The following is an 18,931-nucleotide window of genomic DNA, read 5'->3' as shown; positions in this document are numbered from 1 at the left end:
CTATTCCCATTTCCTTCTCCCATTCCCATTCCCATCTGCCTCGCCCTTTCCCACTTCCCTCTCTTATTCTCATTTCCCTCTCCCATTGCCTTTTCTATTCCCATTTCCCTCTCCCATTCCCATCTGCCTTTCCCTATTGGGCCTTCTCTTCCCATCACCCTCCCATCTCTGGACAGCTGAGCTGCCTGCATGGGGACTTGGGCATAGACCACAGGAGAGTTTGGGTTGGCAGGGACCTTTCCAGGCCATCTAGCCCAAGCTCCTGCACTCAGCAGGGACATCTGGAACTAGGGCAGGTTGCTCAGGGCCCCAGACAACCTGACCAGCAATGGTCCCAGGCATGAGGCATCTACCTCCTCTCTGGGCAGGATCTCACCACCCCCAGCATCAAAAAAGCTATGGAAGTTCTTTCTGGGTATGTGACAGCCCAGAACTACTCCTGTAACAAAGTCTTGTGCATCTGAACCTCTGCTCCCCTTGTTTGTGTGGAGACCTTGCACAGAGGCTTTTGTCCTCCCCTCCCCATTGTGTTTCCAAGTGATTTTTGAGACACTCCAAGAAATATCCAGTCCCTCCAGCATCTTTGTAGCTTCCACTCTCTTTCCTCAGCCTCTTGCCCCCCACAGCTCCTTTAGCTCTTGCTGAGCATTGATCAGATCCCACTGGGGCTGCTCTTCTCCAGGCTCAGGTCTCTCAGCCTTTCCTCCAGGTCCCTCAGCATCTTTGGAGCCTCCACTGGATTCTCTCCAGTAGTTCCCTGTCTCTCTTGAACTGAGGAGCCCACAACTGGATGTGTTACTCCAGATGTGACCTCACTAGGGCAGGCTAGAAATGAAAAAGAACCTCCCTGGACCTGCTGGCCACACTCTTCTTCGTGCACCCCAGGAGACCACTGGCATTCTTGGCTTGCTGGCCTTACTGGCTCATGGGGAACTTGTTCTTCACCAGCACTCCCAGGTCCTTCTCCACAGAGCTGCTTTCCCCTCAGCTGTACTGGTGCCAGGGGTTATTTGGGTGCACCAAGGGAGGTCTGCTGGGTCCACCTGGGTGAGGTTTTGCACAACCTGAGGTTTTTCAGATGAAGCACCACTTCCATGCCAGGCTTTTCTTAGAATCACAGAATTGTCAGGGTTGGAAGGGACCTCAAGGATCACCTGCCATGGGCAGGGACACCTCACACCACAGCAGGTTGCTCACAGCCACATCCAGCCTGGCTGCAAAAACCTCCAGGGATGAGGCTTCCACCACCTCCCTGGGCAACCTCTGCCAGTGTCTCCCCACCCTCATGGGGAAGAATTTCTTCCTGACATCCAATCTGAATCTCCCCATTTCTAGTTTTGCTCCATTCCCCCCAGTCCTATCACTCCCTGACACCCTAAGAAGTCCCTCCCCAGCTTTCTTGCAGGCTTTTGGACATTCTTGTCAAAGTGAGGTCCATGTCTGGGCTGGGGGTGATGCACTGTGAAGTGCTGTGGCTGGAGTCAATAAACCCTTGTTTGAAGGAAGAACCACCCAAGATCACATCAGCAGATGTTTGAAATGAGGCTCTCCAAATACTTTTGACCTCAATTCCTCTTGTCTTAGGCTCCAGCCTGTAAAATTAGGGGGAGATAAAATCTGTAATTGGTAAAACCCAATTAGCTTTTAAGAAGTACTCAGATAAGGAGAGGCAGGACAGGAAATTTAACCTTCTGGAGTCGAGTGTGAGGTATGCCCAGTAACTAAAGCTGTTGGCATGAAGCTGAGATACCTTCAAACTCTCCCTGTGTCACAATCTAAGTAACTAAGGAGCAAACACAAACCTTGTGCCCCTGGGTGCAGCGCTGGTGAGGCCACAGCTCAAGTTCTAAGTTCACTTTTGAGCTCCTCACTCCAAGAAGGACATGGAGGGGCTGGAGCAGGTCCAGAGAAGGGCAACAGAGCTGCTGAAGGGTCTGGAGGACAGGGCTGGTGAGGAGCAGCTCTCCTGGAGCCCCCTTCACATCCTGGAAGGCTGCTCTAGAGTCTCCTTAGAGCCTTCTCTTCTCCAGGCTGAACAAGCCCAACTCTCTCAGCCTGGCCTCACAGCAGAGAGCTTCCAGCCCTCCCAGCATTGCTGTGGCCTCCTCTGGCCCTGCTCCATCAGGTCCCTGTCTGTGCTGTGCTGAGGACTCCAGAGCTGCCCCAGCACTGCAGGTGGAGTCTCAGCAGAGGGATCAGAGGGGCAGAATCCCCTCCCTGCCCCTGCTGCTCACACTGCTGGGGATCAGCCCAGGACACAGCTGGGTCCTGTTTATCTCCTCATCAGTCAGCACTGCCAAGTCCATCTCCTCAGGACAAAGCTCAGGCTTTCTGGTGTGGGTTTGTTTGGGTTTTTTCCCCTCCTCCTTGCAGAGGAGCCTTCCCCATAGCTGCACTCACATCCACTTCTCTCCCAGACTTCAGGAGCAGAGAGAACTTCCCTGCTCCAGGAGACCTGGTCTGCTTTATTCCAGAATTTTGTGGTGTCACAGAATTATTTAGGATGTGATGGGGGAAGGGAATGATTTCCAGACGTGTCTGTGCTGACAGCTTAAGCAGAAATAATTGGGTTTATTTTTAGGTGCCAAGCATTCCAACAGAAAACAGAACTTTGTGTTTTCAGAAGCTGCTGAGTTTATTTTGGGGAAGGATTTAATGATCCAAGACTTCAAAGAAGAGGTTCCTGAGAGCTTCCAGGTGACCTGGGGTTGGCTGCTGTGACACCAGAACTTTGGAAAGGGAGGCAGAGGTGGGAAGACAGACACTTGTCTGGCTCTTTCAGCCTGTGTGCATCTGGGTTTGTGCTGTCAGATGTCACCTCTGTGCCTTGCAGATGTCAGATGAGCAGTGGAAGGGTGAAGGGAGCACAGGAGCTGAGCTGATGGCAACCAGATCAAAGCCAACAGCCTTCACAGCCTGCTGCTGCTACCTGCTGGGCTGGTTCTGTTGCATGGACTTCAGTTCAAAGAGTGAGTGCACAGGGGTGGCTCAGACTGGGGATAACTCCCTTCACTTGCTGGCCACACTCATCTTCATGCTCCCCAGGAGACCATTGGCCTTCCTGGCCATGAGGGCACGTTGCTGGCTCATGGGGAACTTGTGTCCTCCAGCCCTCCCAGGTCCTTTCCCAGAGAGCTGCTTCCCAGCAGGTCACCCCCTCACCTGTCCTGGTGCAGGGGGTTGCTCCTCCCCTGCTTGCTGCCAGCTCAAGTCCAGCTTTTCACCCACCAAGTACCCCAAGTTCTCCACCACAAGGCTGCTCTCCATCTCTTCATCCCTGGCTTGACACCAGGGCTTGCCCTGATCCATGTGCAGGACCTTGCACATGGCCTTGGTGAACCTCATGAAGTTCACATGGATCCACTCCTCAAGCTTGTCCAGATCCTCCTGGATGGATCCCAGCCCTCAGGCAAGTCACTGACACCATTCATCCTGCTGTCATCTGCAAACCTGCTGAAGGTGCACTTGATCCCACTATGGCACTCCTGAGGTGGTGGAGTGTCTCTCTGGAGCACCTCTCCTATGGAGACAGACTGAGAGGGTTGGGGCTATGGAGTCTGGAGAGGAGAAGGCTCTGAGGAGACCTTCTTGTGGCCTTCCAGTATCTGAAGGGGGCTACAAGAAAGCTGGGGAGGGACTTTTGAGGGTGTCAGGTAGTGACAGGACTGGGGGGAATGGAGGAAAACTGAAAGTGGGGAGATTCAGATTGGATGTTAGGAAGAAATTCTTCCCCATGAGGGTGGTGAGACACTGGCAGAGGTTGCCCAGGGAGGTGGTGGAAGCCTCATCCCTGGAGGGTTTTGCAGCCAGGCTGGATGTGGCTGTGAGCAACCTGCTGTAGTGTGAGGTGTCCCTGCCCATGGCAGGGGGGTTGGAACTGGCTGAGCCTTGAGGTCCCTTCCAACCCTGACAATTCTGTGATTCTAGAGACATACAAAGTCCACCTGGATGTGTTCCTGTGTGACCTTCTCTAGGGGATCCTGCCTTGGCAGGGGCATTGGACTCAATGATCTCTAGAGGTCCCTTCCAACTCCTAACCTTCTATGAGTCTGTGATATCCAGCTTCCCACACTTATTAGTTGTATCACTTTATGTCTGGAAAAATGGCTGGGTGATCCAAAGTGGTGGGAGAGGAACTAATGAGAAAGGATGAGACTACTCCTGCCAGACAGCCCAGCTCCACCACAAAACCCATGCAAACCAATTTTAGTTCAGAGAATCACAGAATGGTTTGTGTTGGAAGGAGCCTTGGAAAAGCCCTCTAAGATCACCAAGTCCAAGCATCAACCCAACACCACCATGGCCATTAAACCATGTCCCCAAGTGCCATAGCCACAAGTTTCTTGAACACCTCCAGGGATGGGGACTCCACCACCTCCCTGGGCAGCCTGTTCCAATGCCTGACTGCTCTTGCAGCAAAGAAATTAATCCTCATGTCCCAACTAAACCTCCCCTAGTCCAGTTTCAGGCCATTTCCTCTCCTTCTATCACCTTAGACTGGGGAGCAGAGACCAACCCCCACCTCACCCCAACCTCCTGTCAGGGAGCTGTAGAGGGAAACAAGTTTATTTAGTTTTTGTCCAAACACCAAGGTGACCTTTGGCAGTGAGAGGTGTTGGGGGTGCTGGGGGAGCCAGAGCAGGATTCAGCACAGCAACACCAATTGGATGAGGAGAATCTCAAAGGGCTGGAGATGCTCTTTTTTACAGTGGGGGTGGTGAGACACTGGAACAGGTTGCCACCACAGGGAGGTTGTGGGTGTCCCCTCACTCCCTGGAGGTGTTCAAGGCCAGGCTGGATGAGGCCCTGAACAACCTGGGCTGGTGGGAGCTGTCCCTGCCCTTGGCAGGGGGGTGGAACTGGATGACCTTTAAGGTCCTTTCCAAGCCAAACCACTCTGTGATTCCATGAATCCATGCCAGGCATGGGTGGGTGTGAGTCTGGCTCTGCTGCAGGGTATTCCCCACGTTGCAGCAGCAGAGGGTGATGGTGTTTGTGGAGGTCACTCTCTTTGATGGAATACAAGCTCTTGTAACTCCCTCTTCTCAGCAGGGCTCTGAACTATCCCAATCATATTTAATCTCATGCAAATGGAGGTGACAACCCCCTTCTTGTCCCTGCAGCTGCCTGCTCGTGGCATCAGCTCCCTGAGCAGATGGGCTGCAACAGGGAATTACTGTTCAGCCTCTTTCAGCAAGCCCACAAAAGGAGCTGGGTCAAGGCTAGAGGTAATTTGGGGCAGTCACTGCCTTCAAAGCAGGGTTAGGAGACAGAATAAAAGCAGATGGGGTTCTCTCCTTCAGCACCCAGAGGTGCCATGTGCTGTCTGTACAGCAAACCCAACCCAAACCCCAACTCCATGCATACCAGGGGTCTGTCAGGGAACCACACAATGGGTTGGGTTGGAAGGAACCTTAAAAGATCAGAGTCATTAAGGTTGGAAAAGACCTGGGTCCAACCTTCAACCCAACACCACCATGGGCATTAAACCATGTCCCCAAAATCCTTTCATACCAAGAGAAGGCAATGAGAGCCTAGGCTGATGTTCATGGTCTGATCTGTTGGAGGCTGTTGGGTGTGATCAGGGAATCATAGAATTGTTTGGGTTGGAAAAGACCTCTAAGGTCACCAAGTCCAACCATCAACCCAGCACCACCACAGCCATTAAACCATGGCCCCAAGCCATGGCCACTTGTTAGTTGTACACCTCCAGGCATGGTGACTCCACCACCTCCCTGGGCAGCCTGTTCCAGTGCCTGACCACTCTTGTAGGAAAGAAATTGTTCCTGATCTCCAACCTAAACCTCCCCTGGTGCAACCTGAGGCCATTTTTCTCTTGTGCTGTTATTAGTTAGTTAGGAGAAGAGGCCAACACTCCAACCTCCCTTCAGGCAGCTGTAGAGAGCAATGAGGTCCCCTCTCAGCCTCCTCTTCTTCAAGCTAACCCATCCTGATGTGACATTCTGGAGGAATGCTCAGCCCTCTGTATTTGACTGTGGTCACTTAACTGCCAGACTGGAGGCATCTCAACTGCAGACTGAAAACAAAAAGCCTTGCAGCAGGACATGTCCTTCCAGGTGCCCAGAGAGGTTGTGGAGTCCCCTGCTCTAGAGACTTTCAAGACCTGTCTTGGATGCATTCCTGTGTGACCTGCCTTAGGTGATCCTGCTTTGCCAGGGGGGTTGGACTCCATCTCTGGAGGTCCCTTCCAACCTCTACCATTCTATGAGGTAGGGTGAAGAGCAGAACACAAATGAACCTCATGGAGTCAGGGTAGATGAAGCAGTGCAAGGGAAGGTGGGTGCTGATGACATTGATGGAAAGGGTTCACAAGTGGATCACACCTATCAAAAGAAATACAAGCAAGCAGTGGTGGGAGCTGCTCCATCCCTGCAACCATTCCAGGCCAGGTTGCTTAGGACTCTGAGCAACCTGCTCTAGTTGCAGATGTCCCTGCTGAGTACAGGGGGGTTGGACTGGATGAGTTTCAAAGGTCCCTTCTAACCCAAACCATTCCATAGTTCTTATGAATCAGCAAATGGTGACAGAACCTCCAGCCCTTCTGCCTTGGAGCAGAGATTGGAGATGGCTTCTGTGCCCACTCCTCCAGGAGAGATCTTCACTGATGTGCTCCCCTGCTACTTATTTAACCCAGGTGTGTTTTAGCTCCTTCTGGGGAGTCCCACAGAGAAGAAAGGTTTGTGGAGAAATACTTTGGGCTTCACTTTTTCTCCCTCCCCTCCGTTTGGAGACTGGTCCATGCATGACCTGGTGAGATCAGAACAGCAAATGAGCATTGATCATCAAAGCAGAGGTTCCCAAGAGCAAATGCAGGCACTGCAGTCAAATCAATAACTCTGATGATCAATTGAGGGCAACCTAATGCTTCCTCCAGCCAAATGATGCTGCCTTCTCCATGCAGGGAACCCATCCTTGGTTGCCTCCTTGTTGACCAAGCCTTGGCATGGTCAACAGCTTCTTTAGAACTTCAAAAAAAAAAAAAAATAAAGGCACCATGGATGGGGAATAAAATCTTCTCTACTGGGTTATGGCCATCTTTAGACCAAGACGGTTAATTTGAATGTCATGGTCCAGAAGGGTCTCCTCAGGTAGCCCATCACCATTCTTCATAACCTTTGTGGTTCTATTTGACGTCCTCCCTCACCACAGGGGGCAATGGCTTTAAGCTGGAAGAAGCTGGATTTAGATGAGACAGGAGGAAGAAATTCTTCCCCACGAGGGAGGCACTGGAACAGGTTGCCCAGAGAAGGTGTGGAGGCTCCAAGCCTGCAAGTGTTCAAAGGCAGGTTGGTCTAACAGGTGGCAGAGCCCATGGCAGGGGGCTGGAACTAGATGATCTTTAAGGTGCCTTCCACTCCAAACCATTCTAGGATTCTGTGATTTACCTACAAAATGGAAACAAATCCCTGACTTCAGAGCAATGATGCAAAATGCCAGCCCTGCAGCAGGGTGTCTGGGACCAAGGCTTGAGGGAGAACTTCTCATCACGATCCAGTTTTTAAAGGGTGGCTACAAAGAAGATGGAGACTCCCTTTTGACAAGGAGTGACATGGAGACATGAGGGGTGATGGGGACAAATTCCTTTTGGGGAGATTCCAGCTGGACACAAGAGGAAAATTTTTCACGATGAGAACAATCAGCCACTGGAATCTCCCCAGGGAAGTGGTGGAGTCCCCATCACTGAACACTTTGAAGACACAGCTGGACAGTCATCTTGTCTAGACCAGGCTTTTGCCAAGAACGGTTGGACCAGATGATCCTTGAGATCCCTTCCAGCTTGGGATTCAATGATTCTGTGACACTCTGTATCACAGCCTCACACGATATCAGAGGTTGGAAGGGACCTCAAGAGATCATCAAGTCCAACCCCCCTGCCAGAGCAGCATCACTTAGGGTAGTCTGCACAGGAATGCATCCAGGTGGGGTTGGAAAGGCTCCAGAGAAGGAGACTCCACAACCTGTTGCTATCTATCCGTTGCTGGGGGCATCCCAGTGTGCCTAGCAGTGATTCACAGAACCATCAAGGCTCTGACAGAACTAGAGTTGACCTCTAACATCACTAAGGCTGAACTCCACCATAACTAGTGCCATGGGAGGACATGGAGGTCAGTGCCATCCATCTGTGGTTGCCCTGAGGTGCAGCTAAAGAAGCCATCTGGGACAGAGGAACTCAGCCACGTGAGCAGTTTGTTAGCTGTGCTTCTCCTTTTGGCCTGCATTTGCTTATGAACTAATCTGATGATTCATGGTGGAATTTGCTGTTCTGCAACCCGAGAACGTTCAGCATCTCGATTTGAATTTGAATTGGAAATCCCCACATGGGTTTCCTGAGTGGCTCTGCATCCAAATGAGGGTTTCATTCCAACACCAGGCATCCTTGCTTCCCCCCTCTTATCCTGGTGGCACACCTAATTGCTGAGCAAAAAAAAAAAAAAAATAATCAATCAGCTTCTGGTTTGGATGGGAAGAGCATTCTGGGCTTTTCCTTCTGAGTGCTGCAGCTGCTGAGGTCTAGGTTGAATTAAGAAGCAGACATGAAGGGACATCAAGAGGAATTAGAAGTTAAGAGACAGCTGGTTCCTGAATGTCTTCACTTTGTCCCACAGCTAGAACAAATAATTTGGCAGGAACTTCCATCTGTGTGGGGTTCCTGGTTGGGAGGAAATAACTTTTCCCAGGGCTTTCTGGAGAGCAAGCCCTTGCCACCAAGACAAAGTGCTCCTGGAGAGCAAGCAACGATTTTGTCACCAGGACCATTCCATCTGATTCCAGAGAATCAGAATAGTTTGGGTTGGAAAAGACCTCAAAGGTACTGAGTGCAACCATTAACACCACCGTGGCCATTAAACCATGTCCCCAAGTGCCATGTCCACACATTTCTTGAGAGTCCAGATGGGAAAGCAGGGAGGGATGTAGGAAAAGAAATACCTAGGTCCAGGAGAGGAGAAGCTGGGAATGCCAACCAGCCTCTGATGCAGAAGGATTATGGTAGCCTCAGCCATAGCTGGGGATGAATTTTGCCCCTTTTTTCTTTAAATGGAGGGAAATATCAACAGGCATGGGGTGAAGTTCAATACAGCCAAGTGCTGGCTCCTCCACCTGGGTCACAACAGCCCCATGAACGCTCCAGGCTTGGGGCAGAGTGGCCTGGAGACTGCCTGGTGGAAAAGGACCTGGGGTGCTGGTTGAGAGCAGCTGAAGATGAGGCAGGTGTGCCCGGGTGGCCAAGAAGGCCACCAGCAGCCTGGCCTGGATCAGTAATGGTGTGGCCAGCAGGAGTAGGGCACGGATTATCCTCCCCCACCCCGGTACTGGGCATTGGTGAGGCCACGACTTGAGTACTGGGTTCAGATTTGGGCCTCTCACAACAAGAAGGACATTGAGGGGCTGGAGCAGGTCTAGAGAAGGCTGGTGAAGGGTCTGGGGAACAGGGCTGGTGAGAGCAGCTGAGGGACCTGGGGGTGTTCAGCCTGGAGGAGGCTGAGGGGAGACCTCAGTGCTCTGCACAGCTCCCTGAAAGGGGAGGTTGGAGCAGGTTGGTCACTTCTCCCGAGGAACAAGAGCTGGGATAAGAGCAAACAGCCCCAAGCTGCTCCAGGGGAGGTCTGAAGTGGGCAGTACGAAAAATTTCTGCACGACTGGGACAGGCTGCCGAGGGAGGTGGTTCAATCCCCCCATCCCTGGAGGTTTATGAGAGCCGCTGAAAGGTGCTGCTGAGGGACAGGGGCGAGCAGCAGAATTCTTTTTATTTAGCTCATGGTTGGACTCGATCTTACAGTTTTTTTCCAAGCAAAGGGCTTCTATGAGTCCACCCCGAAACGACGCTGTGCCTCCACCCGCGCCGAGCACGGTGACAGAAAATGGCGCCCGCCGCAGGCTGCAGCGCACACAGGACGGGAGGGGGTACGGAGGGGACGGCGAGGATGGAGGGCGGATCTGGGGCGGACCGGAGGCCGCTGGAGGGCGGATCGATAGGCGGGTCGATGGGCGGATCGATGGGCGGACCGGGGGTGGGTGTGTGGGTTGATCGCAGGGCGGAGCTGGGGTCGCCCAGCCTGGGGCCGCACCGCCCCTGCCGCCGGGCTCCGCGTGGGTGGCGGCCGCGCAGAGCGGAGCCTCCGCGCCCGCAGAGAGGCGGCGGCGGCGGGGCCGGGGCCGGGGCCGCCGGGCCCGGGCTCGGCGGAGCGGTGCGGCACGGAGCATGTCGGCTCTGAGGAGGAAGCTGGGGGATGACTACCAGGTAGTGAGCACCTCAGCCAGCGGCGGGGGGCTGCCGCCGCCCCGGGCGGCCCCGCGGGGGAAGAGGCAGCGGTTCGTGGATAAGAACGGGCGGTGTAACGTGCAGCACGGCAACCTGGGGGGAGAGACCAGCCGCTACCTCTCGGATCTCTTCACTACGTTGGTGGATCTCAAGTGGCGTTGGAATCTCTTCATCTTCATCCTCACCTACACCGTAGCCTGGCTCTTCATGGCCTCCATGTGGTGGGTGATCGCCTACATGCGAGGAGACCTCAACAAGGCGCACGATGACAGCTACACCCCCTGCGTGGCCAACGTCTACAACTTCCCCTCTGCCTTCCTCTTCTTCATCGAGACCGAAGCGACCATCGGCTACGGCTACCGCTACATCACGGACAAATGCCCCGAGGGCATCATCCTCTTCCTCTTCCAGTCCATCTTGGGCTCCATCGTGGATGCCTTCCTCATCGGCTGCATGTTCATCAAGATGTCCCAGCCCAAGAAGAGGGCTGAGACGCTGATGTTCAGTGAGCACGCCGCCATCTCCATGCGGGACGGCAAACTGACCCTCATGTTCCGGGTGGGCAACCTCCGCAACAGCCACATGGTCTCCGCGCAGATCCGCTGCAAGCTGCTCAAAGTAAGTGTTGGTCCCACCGCTGCCGCCGCCGGGTCCCCGCGGATGTCCCCTGCTGGCCCGTTTCTCATCCTTCTTTCTTTCCAGGGAGGGTGGTGAGACGCTGGAACAGGTTGCCCGGGAGTTTGTGGATGCCCTCTGGCATCAAGGTGCTCAAGGGCCAGGTTGGATGAGGCCTTGAGCAACCTGAGCTTAGTGGAAGGTGTCCCTGTCCATGGGCAGAGCGGGTTGGAACTAGATGATGTTTGCGGTCCCTTGCAACCCAAACCATTCTGTGATCCCCACCTCTGCTGTCCGCCCCTTTGGGCACCTTTCACCATTCCTCGCTCCCACCTGGGGCTCCCTCCATGTCCCTGAGCTCAACCATCAGGCACCAGATTTATTCTCAACCGTCTGATTGAGCAGCAGCTTTGTAGGAGAACATTCACATCCAGCGCCGGCCTTACACGTATGTGTTGCTAGAAACCACCAGATTTCTGCGACGCATCAGTACTTTGTAGCTTGAATTCCCCCGGTCTGCATTTAAAAAGAAAGCTCTTCGGTGGTCTTAGGTTGATGGTTGCCCTCGATGATCTTGGAGGGCTTTCCCGAGCCAAACGATTCTTTGAGGCTCTGGGCTTTTTTTTTTTTTTTGGGGGATGGGGGGGGAACGGTGAGGCCACCCAGGCAGAACTTTATCGATTCGGTGCATGAACTTCATGGGAAGCAGGATGCCCAGGGTCAGATGTTTCAAGCTCCTGCTAATGGCCCTGGATTTCTAAGGGGGAGTTGGGGGTTTAGTGGAGATCTTGCCACACTTTCCCCCCACGTAGCCGTAGGGGAGATGGAATAAATGTGGAGGGGGTGGAAGGGGATGGCTTGGCTGATGGTTGATGCATGCAGGGATGTGGGTGTCCTGCCTTCAGGGTGGGTGCTTTTGCCCTCTAGAGTGGGTATTTTGCAAGGGATGTGGGTGCCCAGCCCTCGAGGTGGGTGCTGTGGCAAGGGGACATGCATGCCCTGGCTTTGGGGTGGGTGCCTTACCCTCAAGATGGGTGCTCAGCAAGGTGTGTGGGTGCCCAACCCTTGAGGTGGGTGCTCTGTAAGGGGATGTGGATGCCCTGTTCCCAGGGTGGGCACTTCGCAGGGCATGTGGGTGCTCTGTCCTCAGGATGGTTGCCCAGCCTGCAGGGTGGGTGCTCTGCAGGGGATTAGGGTGCCCTGCCGTTGGGGTGGGTGCTCTGAAGAGGATGTGGGTGCCTAACCCTCGAGCTGGGTGCTCTGCAGGAGATGTGGGTGCCCACCTCTCAGGGTGGGTGCTCAGGCAAAGGGATGTGGGTGCCCTGCCCTCAAGATGGGTGCTAAGAAAGCTATGTGGGTGCCCAGCTTTCGAAGTGGATGCTCTGCAAGGAGCTGTGGGCACCCAACCCTCCAAGAGAGGCTCAGCAAGTGATGTGGGTGCCATGCAGGGTATGTGGGTGCCCAGCCTGATGTTTTCTGAGTCTGGGTACCAATATTGGTGGAGATGCTCAAGCTGCAGCTCACCCAGAGCTTTCCTTTCTGAGCAACCAGCTGGAATCCTGCTGCTCCCCAGCTATCCCTGATCGTTTCCTTCTGTCCCAAGTTGAGGCAGTTAATTGAATGACGTCCAATTAGCCTGGTAAGCAATTATCTGGTCACCACGGTGACCCCTCCAACTGCTCTGTGTGACCAACCTGATAAGGGGGAGGTTGGACTGGCACATTTAAGGTGGCTCTTGAATAGCTTTAAAGCCTCCAAATTCATTATTTTCTATGCCAAATTTTGAAACCAACCCTTTAATTTTCAAAGTTAGAGCTTCAAACTTAAGTGTGGCTCCAGAAAAACTCAAACAAACAACAACAACAAAACCATTCTGAACTTGAAATCTACATAAAGAGACACTTCCTCACCAAGATTTCCTCTGGTTTTGTGCTGGAGGGAGAGAGGGGTGAAGGTTTTGCAGCTGTTTAAAAATAGCCAGAAGCAGAGAGGAGCTGAGGGAAGGCTGCCAGAGCAGCAGCAGCTCAGACAAAGCAAGCTTGGCCTTGCGTCCTGGGCATCCTTTGTGTGAGGCACAGGAAAATGCCATCTGTGAGCTGTGCCACTGCTGGGGGTGCTGGCAGCTGGGTGGTGACCACCCTCTGGTGTCCTCTGTCCCCAGCCTTTGGGTTTTTCCTCATCCCAAAGCTGCCCAGACCACGAGAGCTGCAAAAATGGGAAGAAAGAAAAGAAACAGAATCATAAAATAGTTTGGGTTGGAAGGAACCTTTAAAGATCATCCAGTTCCAACCCCCCTGCCATGGGCAGGGACATCTTCTACTAACCCAGGTTGCTCAAGCCCTCATCCAACCTGGCTTTGAACACCTCCAGGGAGGGGACATCCACAACCTGCCTGGGCAACCTGTTCCAGTGTCTCAGCACCCTCACCGGAAAGAATTTCTTCCTAATCTCCAGTTTAAACAGAAGGCTAAAATGTGGCTTTTCTGTGGGTATGGTTCTAGGTGGCTCTGAATCTTCTCCCAATGTCTCTGTTGGGGGTTAGTGGAGCTTGACCAAGCTTCCTGACTGAAAAAAAAAAAAAAAAGGAGGAAACCCCCCCAGGACTGCAGCAAGGAGTCTTTCCAGCTTGCAGGAATATGTGGTGGTGGGGTGAAAAATGCTGCCTTGCTGCTTTGTGCCTCGGCTGGCCTACAGAAACCTCTGCTGCAGAGTTAATGGTGGGGCTGCTCACAGGTTTTCCTGCTGAAATGCTTCTCTGTTGGCAAAACCTGTGAAAAAACTGTCAATCCAATGGAAAACAGGATGGCAAAACCTGTCTGCAGTTGGAAATCCTGACACAGTGGCTTTCATTTGGAGCTTTCCTGCTAAGCTTGCCATAGCGAGGGGGAAAAACAAAGATAAGAGCTTTGAAGTGGGAAGTTAATGCAGAAACTCATTGGAAAATGAGCAGAGGGTGGAAGCCCTCTGCTGTGAGGCCAGGCTGAGAGAGTTGGGCTTGTTCAGCCTGGAGAAGAGAAGGCTGCAGGGAGACCTTCTGGTGGCCTTGCAGTGCTTCAAGGGCTGAGCAGAAAGCTGGGGACAGACTTTTGAGCTGGGACTGTTTTGACAGGACAAGGGGTGATGGTTTGAACTGGAAGAGGCAGATCCAGACTGGAGAGAAGGAAGAAATGTTTGACACTGAGGGTGGTGAGACCCTGGCCCAGGTTGCCCAGAGAGGTGGTAGGTAGCCCACCCCTGGAACCCTTGTGGGTCAGGTTGTGTGGGGCTCTGAGCAACCTGCTCTAGTAGCAGATGTCCCTGCTGAGTGCAGGGGTGTGGAACTAGGTGATCTGTAAGTTAGATCTTTAAGTTGGAACTAGATGATCTTTAAGGTCCCTTCTCCCTTAAACCATTCTGTGATTCCATGATATAGGGATGAAATAGGAGAGTTAAAGACAGCTTGGTTGAGGGACATGGCAAAATCCAAAGAAGCTACAGATGAGGGAAAGAAAATGATGAGGAAGAATGGGTAAAAATGGGTGGGCTGCTGCCTGGGCACCACTCCTATTCTCCCACCACTCACATGAAAGGCAACCAGAAGGTCTCTCTGGAGCCTTCTCTTCTCCATTCTGAACAACGTCATATGAGAGGTGTTCCAATCCTCTTCGTGGCCTCCTGTGGACCTGCTCCTGAGTTCTTCTGACATCTTCTGAGTTGGCTTTGGTAGAGAGCCACCATTTTCTTCTGTCTTCTTGGTATCTCCACCACAACCACATCACCCAGAAATGGGCCAACTTTTGCCTCCCCTGTGACTATAACAGCACTGTGGAGGTGTGGGTGGTCTGGTGGGAACCATTCCTTCTCTAGAGCTGCTCCTCACCCCTGCCTATGGGTCCTTATTTGGTGCTTTTCTTGAAGTTTTTGTCTTTTTTAACTGAAAAGTCAACTTCTCTCTAAAGAAAGAACAAACAAAGCCCTGCAGGCAGCAGATTTATGCAGATGTGCTCTAGATGTTTCTGGGCTCTGATGGCTTTACCTAAACTGGCTGTGCTGGGCTGGGGGAGCAGAGGAAGGGGGAATCCATCTGGATTTTCACCCACCCAAATGAAAGCAGGCTCCTCAGCCAGGGCTTGGTGGCAGTGAGGCACCTCACTGTTTGTTTGGGATTAGATCTCCATCAAACCCAGCCACCCTTCAGGGGAAACAGTAAAAATAGAAACCAAATCCTCACAGAGGAGAATAATCCCTTTTGGCTCTGTCTGCTGCCTTCTGCATTTGGACTCCCAACAGCTTCTCCACCTGAGCCCCAACACCTCCCATGCCACACACCAGTGGCCCCCTGCACCAGTGCTGCTGGGAGGCAGCTTCACATAGGAGGAGTTGGGAGTGCTGGTGAACAATGAGTTCCCCAGCAGCCAGCAATGTGCCCTTGTAGCCAGGAAGGCACATGATCTCCTGGGGTGCATGAAGAAGAGTGTGGCCAGCAGATCAAGGGAGGTTCTCTTGCCCCTCTACTCCTCCCTAGAGAGCCCAGATCTGGAGCTCTGGGTCCAGCCATGGGCTCCCCAGTTCAAGAGAGACAGGGAACTACTGCAGAAAGTCCAGAGGAGGCTCCAAAGATGCTGAGGGGCCTGGAGCATCTCTGTGAGGAGGAAAGGCTGAGAGCCCTGGGGCTGTGGAGCCTGCAGAAGAGCAGCCCCAGAGGGGATCTGAGCAATGCTCAGCAAGAGCTAAAGGAGCTGTGGGGGGCAAGAGGCTGGGGCCAGACTCTGCTCAGTGGTGCCCAGGGACAGGACAAGGACAGGCACAAAGTGGAAGCCAGGAGGTTCCATCTGAGGATGAGAAAGTTGTTTGGTGTGAGGGTGCTGGAGGCCTGGAGCAGGCTGCCCAGAGTCTCCTTCTCTGGAGGGGGGGTTGGAGTGGATGATCTCCAGAGGTCCCTTCCTACCCCCACCACACTGGGATTTTGGGATCATTATATCAGAGGAAAGGTTAGAACAAAGGTGATGCTTTTTCCTTCAAGTGCAATTGTGTTCCAGTGGACAAAACCCCTCCCATTTCCAGTCAGAGGTGTTGCTCACTGTGGGGTTTCACATAGCTGAAGATGATGGAAATGGGGGTGATGGAAATGCATCTCAAAGAGGGATTCCGTGTTGGGTTTTGATTCTTGTGAATCCATCAGCTTATAAAACTACTTTAAAAAACCTGAGTGGCAAATAATCACAGAATGGCTTTGTTGGTAAAGACCTTTCAGGTCCAACCAGCACTGCCAGGTCACCACCAGACCACCTCCTTCAGCACCACATCTCCACAGCTTTTCAGTCTCTCCAGGAGCTGGGACTCTTACCACTGCCCTGGGCAGCCTTCTCCAGGATTTTACCACTCTTTGGGGACAGCAATTGCTCCTAATTATCCTAATTTTTCCTAATGTAAGATTCTATAGTAAATGTAATGAGCAGGAAGGGCTGGGACATTCTGTTCCTGCCTGTTCATGTCACAGGGAGAAGAAATCAAAGCTGGAGAGGGAGGATTTGGGCAGGGCTGTGCTGAGGACCAACGCTCCTCATGGGCCAGGGACTCAAAGTGTAGCTTGCAAGGAGATGGATGAGCCTGAATTTGAGATTTCAGCCCTGAGTCTGATTTTTCTGGGCTTGTGAAATGCTGTTTGTTGTCTCCTAGCAGACAAGTAAGAACAGCATCACTTCTGCAGGCTTCCTTTGTCCAGAGGACAGTGATCTAAGAGCCTCTCTGGAGAACTGTGTGCTCAGCTGATTCCAGGCTGACGTTGCTTGTTGCTAGCCAGCTCTGAGGGGAGAAGCTGGCCATGAATCCAGCTGCTGCTGCTATCTGCAAGGAGTTCATGGCCCAGGAATGTGCCTGCAAAAAGAGTTCCTGGCCAGGGAGGGAGATTGGAGGCGGCTGTGAGCTCTCACCTGCCATCGTGGTGTCACGGCATGGATCTGGGGAGGTGTTGGGTGTCTGAAGGGGAGGGCAGTGAACCTGCTGAAGAGTCTGGAGAACAAACCTTGTGAGGAGCAGCTGAGGGAACTGGGGGTGTTTAGTCTGGAGAAGAAGAGGCTGAAGGGAGATCTCATGGCTCTCTACAGCTCCCTGAAAGGAGGTTGGAGTGAGGTGGAGGTTGGTCTTTTCTCCCTAGTATCAGGTGATTGGATGAGAGGAAATCATAGAATGGTCTGGGTTGGAAGGGACCTTAAGGACTATCTAGTTCTGACCCCCCTGCCTTGGGCAGGGACACCTCCCACTAGACCAGATTGCTCAAGGCCTCATCCAGCCTGAGCTTGAACACCTCCAAGGAGGTGGCATTCACAGCCTCCCTGGCCAACCTGTTTCAGTGTCTCACCACCCTCAGTGTCAAACATTTCCTCTTTCTCTCTAGTCTGAATCTCCCTCTTTTAGCTCAGACCATCACCCCTGGTCCTGTCACAACAGGCCCTGCTCAAAACTCTGTCCCCAGCTTTCTGCTCAGCCCTTGAAGCACTGCAAGGCCACCAGAAGGTCTCCCTGGAGCCTTCTCTTCTCCAGGCTGAACAAGCCCAACTCTCTCAGCCTGGCCTCCCAGCAGAGGGCTTCCAGCCCTTGGACAATTTCTGTGGCCTCCTCTGGCCTCACTCCAACAGATCCATGTCTTTCTTCCTATAATCAAATAGAATGATAGAATTGTTTGGGTTGGAAAAGACCTCTGAGATGATCCAGTCCAAGCATCGCCTCAGCACCACCATGGCCATTAAACCATGTCCCCAGCTGCCATATCCAGATGTTTCTTGAATGCCTCCAGGGATATTGACTCCACCAGCTCCCTGGGCAGCCTGTCCCAGTGCCTGTGCTGGATTTCCACCTGTTTCATGGCCATGGGGCTGGCCTGGGGTTTGCCCCATGTGATGGCAGGGATGTGGAGATGCTTTTGGGGTGCCCCAGTGGTGGCTGCTCCAGCAGTGACCTCTCTCTTTCTCTGTCTCTCCCCTCACCCAGTCTCGCCAGACCCCAGAGGGTGAGTTTCTCCCGTTGGATCAGCTGGAGCTGGATGTGGGCTTCAGCACAGGGGCTGACCAGCTTTTCCTGGTGTCCCCACTCACCATCTGCCACGTGATAGATGCCAAGAGCCCCTTCTATGACCTCTCCCAGCGCAGCATGCAGACGGAGCAGTTCGAGATCGTCGTCATCCTGGAGGGCATCGTGGAGACCACCGGTGAGTAGACAAAGCAAAGGCTCCATGCAGCAGATGTCACCTTGCAGGTCCCACCCATGCCTGACTAATTGGTTGCCTCACATTGTCCTTTAATCCAACACTGTGCTCCAAAAGCTTCCTTGAGTTGTGTTTTCCCACAAAGTGCAAAGGTTTGAGGGATTTTCAGTACCGTGTCTGTTACCAAGGTGATGCAAAGAGGAGAAGCCTCTGGGGTGGCTGCCAGGGATGCTGTGGTGTGCTCAGGAGCAAGGCTCCTGCACCAGCCAGGGTCTTGGTTTGCTTCCCAGGGTGTTACCTGCTGCAAGGCAGGGCTTAGAGGGAATATTCAAAATAGCTGTGATCATTTCTTGGGTCCGTATGGTGGTGTCCAGATGGTTCCCATAAGTTCCCCAGGAGCCAGCAATGTGCACTCATGGCCAACAAAGCCAATGGGCTCCTGGGGTGGGTGCATGAAGAAAAGTGCAGGCAGTAGGTCCAGGGAGGTTTTCCTTTACTACTGAGGCCACATCTGGAGTCCTCAGTCCAGTTCTGGGCTCCCCAGTTCAAGAGGGACAGGGAACTACTAGAGACAGTCTGGTGGAAGCTCCAGTTCAAGAGGGACAGGAAACTACTGGAGACAGTCTGGTGGAAGCTCCAGTGATGCTGAGGGGCCTGGAGCATCTCTGTGAGGAGGAAAGGCTGAGAGCCCTGGGGCTGTGGAGCCTGCAGAAGAGCAGCCCCAGAGGGGAGCTGAGCAATGCTCAGCAAGAGCTAAAGGAGCTGTGGGGGGCAAGAGGCTGGGGCCAGACTCTGCTCAGTGGTGCCCAGGGACAGCACAAGGGGCACTGGGCACAAACTGGAAGCCAGGA

The 18,931-nt window shown here is 53.2% G+C and overlaps 1 protein-coding gene across 1 annotated transcript; it reads left to right on the top strand.

The window, feature by feature from the left end:
* Positions 1 to 10,222: 10,222 nt before the first annotated feature.
* KCNJ3 (potassium inwardly rectifying channel subfamily J member 3) lies at positions 10,223 to 18,091 on the top strand. The gene is made up of 2 exons (XM_054381028.1): positions 10,223 to 10,900; positions 17,867 to 18,091. The coding sequence occupies exons 1-2, from the start codon at positions 10,223 to 10,225 to the stop codon at positions 18,089 to 18,091; spliced, it is 903 nt and encodes a 300-aa protein (XP_054237003.1).
* The last annotated feature ends 840 nt before the right edge of the window (positions 18,092 to 18,931 follow it).

This window comes from Indicator indicator, chromosome 5, assembly GCF_027791375.1.
Source record: "Indicator indicator isolate 239-I01 chromosome 5, UM_Iind_1.1, whole genome shotgun sequence".
NCBI lineage: Eukaryota > Metazoa > Chordata > Aves > Piciformes > Indicatoridae > Indicator > Indicator indicator.
This window is presented reverse-complemented; position numbering and strand designations above follow the sequence as displayed.

Coding starts and splice junctions, on each gene's coding strand:
- KCNJ3 (XM_054381028.1), top strand. CDS start 10,223: ATGTCGGCTCTGAGGAGGAAGCTGGGGGATGACTACCAGGTAGTGAGC. Junction 10,901..17,866: donor TCCGCTGCAAGCTGCTCAAA/GTAAGTGTTGGT, acceptor CCCCTCACCCAG/TCTCGCCAGACCCCAGAGGG.